We start from the raw sequence: 3,991 nt of genomic DNA, 5'->3' as shown, positions 1-3,991 counted from the left end.
GGTCTTTATGGGCCAGAATGGGCGGGGGTCCTGCTGAGTGACAGGTGGAGTTAAGGGAGTTAAGGGTCAGCAGGTAGAGTTAAGGGTCAGTGGAGTTAAGGTTCAACAAGTGGAGTTAAGGGTCTGTGAATTAAGGGTCAACAGGTAGAACTAAGGGTCAGTGGAGTTAAGGGTCAACAGGTGGAACTAAGGGTCAGTGGAGTTAAGGGTCAACAGGTGGAACTAAGGGTCAGGGAGTTAAGGGTCAACAGGTGGAACTAAGGGTCAGTGGAGTTAAGGGTCAACAGGTGGAGTTAAGGGTCAGTGGAGTTTTCTTGTCCGTTTGATTGATCACTGTTTGGCGCGCTGCCCTTCTCTCAGTTGCTCTGCTCTCCCTCCTACAGTCGTCCAAATTCCGACCTAACACTTGGAACATTAAACCTCTGATTAGCCCCCCCTTTTTTTTTCCTGCTGATATGTATTTTAGTTTGGAGGGGTTTCATTTTTGGTTTAGGTGTATTTTGTTTTTTAAAATCTACATTACATGATTAATTTATACTGTGGATTTAAATTTAGATTTATAGGTATATTTACCATTTTTCTTGTTCACTGTTTCTACATTTAAATATAGCCTTCTATGTGGAATAATTTTCCTTCTGCTTGAAGGACATCCAACTTTAAAGTTGATGACATTATCTTATTGTTTTTCAAAAGAAGTCTTTAGTACTCATTCTTTAAGACATTATTTCGAGGTAAGCTCGCCTGGCCGGTCGGGAGGAAAGTATCTGCTTCGCTGAGGGGGGAAAAGGAGGAGCTGGAGACAGATTGTGGGACTGAGCGCGGGTGGGCGGGAGGCGACAGAGCTACCAGCGGCTCCGCTCAGCTATATGAAATATGGGAGACGACAGACCATTTGTGTGCAATGCCCCAGGCTGTGGACAGAGATTTACAAACGAGGACCACCTGGCAGTTCATAAACACAAGCATGAGATGACATTGAAATTTGGCCCAGCCCGAACTGACTCAGTCATCATTGCAGATCAGACTCCTACACCAACTAGATTCCTGAAGAATTGTGAAGAGGCGGGACTCTTCAATGAACTAGCTAGCTCCTTTGAACATGAATTCAAGAAAGCTGCAGATGAGGATGAGAAAAAGGGTGCTGCCGGACCCCTTGACATGTCTCTGCCTTCCACACCCCACATCAAAATCAAAGGAGAAGAGCCTGTGGAGGTAGACTCCTCCCCACCAGACAGTCCTGCCTCTAGCTCCTGCTCCCCACCCCTGAAGGAGAAGGAAGTTGCCCCAAAACCTGTTGTGATCTCTACCCCCACGCCCACCATCGTCCGTCCTGGTTCCCTGCCTCTCCACTTAGGCTATGATCCACTTCATCCAACCCTTCCTTCCCCAACCTCAGTCATCACACAGGCTCCACCATCCAACAGGCAAATGGGGTCTCCCACTGGCTCCCGTCCTCTCGTCATGCATCTTGCTAATGGACAGACCATGCCTGTGCTGCCAGGCCCTCCAGTACAGATGCCTTCTGTTATATCGTTGGCCAGACCTGTGTCCATGGTGCCCAACATTCCTGGTATCCCTGGCCCACCAGTTAATAGCAGTGGTTCCATTTCTCCCTCTGGCCATGCTGTACCATCAGAAGCCAAAATGAGACTAAAAGCCACCCTAACCCACCAAGTCTCCTCAATCAACGGTGGTTGTGGAATGGTGGTAGGTACTGCCAGTACCATGGTAACAGCCCGTCCAGAGCAGAGCCAGATTCTCATCCAGCATCCTGATGCCCCTTCCCCTGCCCAGCCACAGGTCTCTCCAGCCCAGCCCACCCCTAGTACTGGGGGACGACAGCGGCGCACAGTACATGAAGATCCAGATGAGCGGAGGCAGCACTTTTTGGAGCGCAACCGGGCTGCAGCCTCCCGCTGCCGCCAAAAGCGGAAGCTATGTGTGTCTTCTCTAGAGAAGAAAGCAGAGGAACTCACTTCTCAGAACATTCAGCTGAGTAATGAAGTCACATTACTACGCAATGAGGTGGCTCAGTTGAAACAGCTACTATTAGCTCATAAAGACTGCCCAGTAACTGCACTACAGAAAAGACTCAAGGCTATTTAGATTTATCTGGACCAGAACCAGGTATCATGGAGGTGTCACTTAGCTCTACTTAAGGACTGCAGCCTTTCTAAGACCTAAGGGAGGACCCTTTCAGAAAGGAACTGAGAATGTGGATGTCTTAGGACTCTTCCAAGTGAACACAGGACCCAGGCCTCCCACCTCACTCCAGGCTAGAAAGGGGTGAGAGCTTGTCTGGTCTGCACTTGCTGCCCTGCTCCCTTCAAAGTAGCTTGCTCAGAGAAAGCCTCCCACGTGATGGGAAGACCAGAGTGAGTATAGCTCCTTTAATTATTTCCTGTTGGTTAGACACCCCAAATCTGGCTTCCCTCTGCCTATACTCTTCTCCTTGGCCCTAAGCACTCAACCATATACTATAGGAAATGGTTAGAGTAGCTGGGCCAACTGAACCTCATCTTGCTGCGTCCTTCCCTATCCCTGTTCTGTAGCTCTTGCTCCCTTCTTGACCCACCAGTCCATCTTCTCAAGGACCTGCCCTCCAGCACCACCATCCTGGGAGATTGAGCACTTCACTATATCTGTGTACCATCTACAGCCTGAACCATCAAGCAGGACACCAAGAAATTCCTTTCTGTGGTTTTTGAGGTTCCCTGCTTCACACTGAGAGGCTCCTGAAAGGTGCTAGCCCCTAAGATAGCTCTTCCCCCCACCCAAAAAGAGTCCTCTTTTCATAATTTCCTTCCCATCCCCAAATTATTTTTCCTATTAATATTGTACATTGTATACACAGGAAAGAAATATGTTCTTTTTAAATTTCATAACCAGTCTGTTTAGAGTCCAGTCCTCCTAGCTATGTCACATATGCCTTTGCTAATGTGTTTTCTCCTTTCTTTAGACTTATGTTTGGGGTGGAAGGTGTGGAGGAACAGAACAGGTGAGGCTCCTAAGGCAGATTAGAGGACCCCTCCCCAGTATAGCTTCCCTAATCATTCCTCTCATAGCATAGAACTGATTTCTGTCTCCGTTTGCACACATGAATGTGCTTGCAGACATAAATGCTCATTCACTCTCTCCAGCATGGTGACCCAACAGGAATGAACATAGGTGGTGGCTGGCGAACATTCTCACCCTCTGCACCAGTTGAATTACTTCTCTTTGGGGTAAAATCCCACCCCAGAATGAAAAAAGGCTGGGGAGAGTAGGGAAGATTAATGCAATTTACATATTTTTTTGGATACAAGTTCATATTGTAGCTACAAGGGTTTTATTTTTTTAATGGGGGGCACAGAGATTTCTCATCCCGGCTACTGGTGAGTGATGTATTAGCTATAAGTGGCTACAAGCACTAGTCACAATGACTTTACCTTCAGTTTGTGGTTCTCAGAATATGATTCAGGACCAGCAGCAGAAGCAACACCATCACCTGGAGCTTACTAGAAATGTCCATTCTCAGCCCAACCCAAACCTACTGAATCAGAAACTGGGAGTAGGTTTTAATAAGCACTCCAAGTGCTTCTAATATGCACTGATACTTGAGAATCATCGCCCTAGGAGCAAGTTGGGAGTTTCTTACAGGACACAGAGGATTATTTTAAATATCATCCTCTGCCTTAGCACTAACATATTTTTCCCTTTCTTCCAGTCCCTCCCCTCAACCCCCATTAAAACAGTCACCACCACCACCACATCACTCATCTCAAATTCTAGGTTTTCTTCCTTTTAGTCTTATCTCTAAAACCTGTCCCTTCATTGGTTTAGACAGGAGTTGTCCCTGTTCCCTTTCAGACTGGTCACTCTGCATTCTTGGTTACATTAAGGACCAGACGGAGCTTTAGCTGCCTATTCCTCCCATCCACACGGACACCTTGCAGGCAGGGAGGAGTTAAGCCTCCAGCCCCAACAGTGGAGGCTGCTGCATCCTGATATA

General features: G+C 47.4%; 1 protein-coding gene across 1 annotated transcript; it reads left to right on the top strand.

Annotated features, from left to right (window-relative positions):
* Positions 1–786: 786 nt before the first annotated feature.
* LOC124967049 (cyclic AMP-dependent transcription factor ATF-7-like) lies at positions 787–2,159 on the top strand. Its single transcript, XM_047529001.1, is given in 2 exon segments — positions 787–2,083; positions 2,086–2,159. Coding segments are annotated over 2 exon segments (1,284 nt in total). The 5' UTR covers positions 787–873.
* The last annotated feature ends 1,832 nt before the right edge of the window (positions 2,160–3,991 follow it).

This window comes from Sciurus carolinensis, chromosome 16, assembly GCF_902686445.1.
Source record: "Sciurus carolinensis chromosome 16, mSciCar1.2, whole genome shotgun sequence".
In the NCBI taxonomy this organism is placed as follows: domain Eukaryota; kingdom Metazoa; phylum Chordata; class Mammalia; order Rodentia; family Sciuridae; genus Sciurus; species Sciurus carolinensis.
This window is presented reverse-complemented; position numbering and strand designations above follow the sequence as displayed.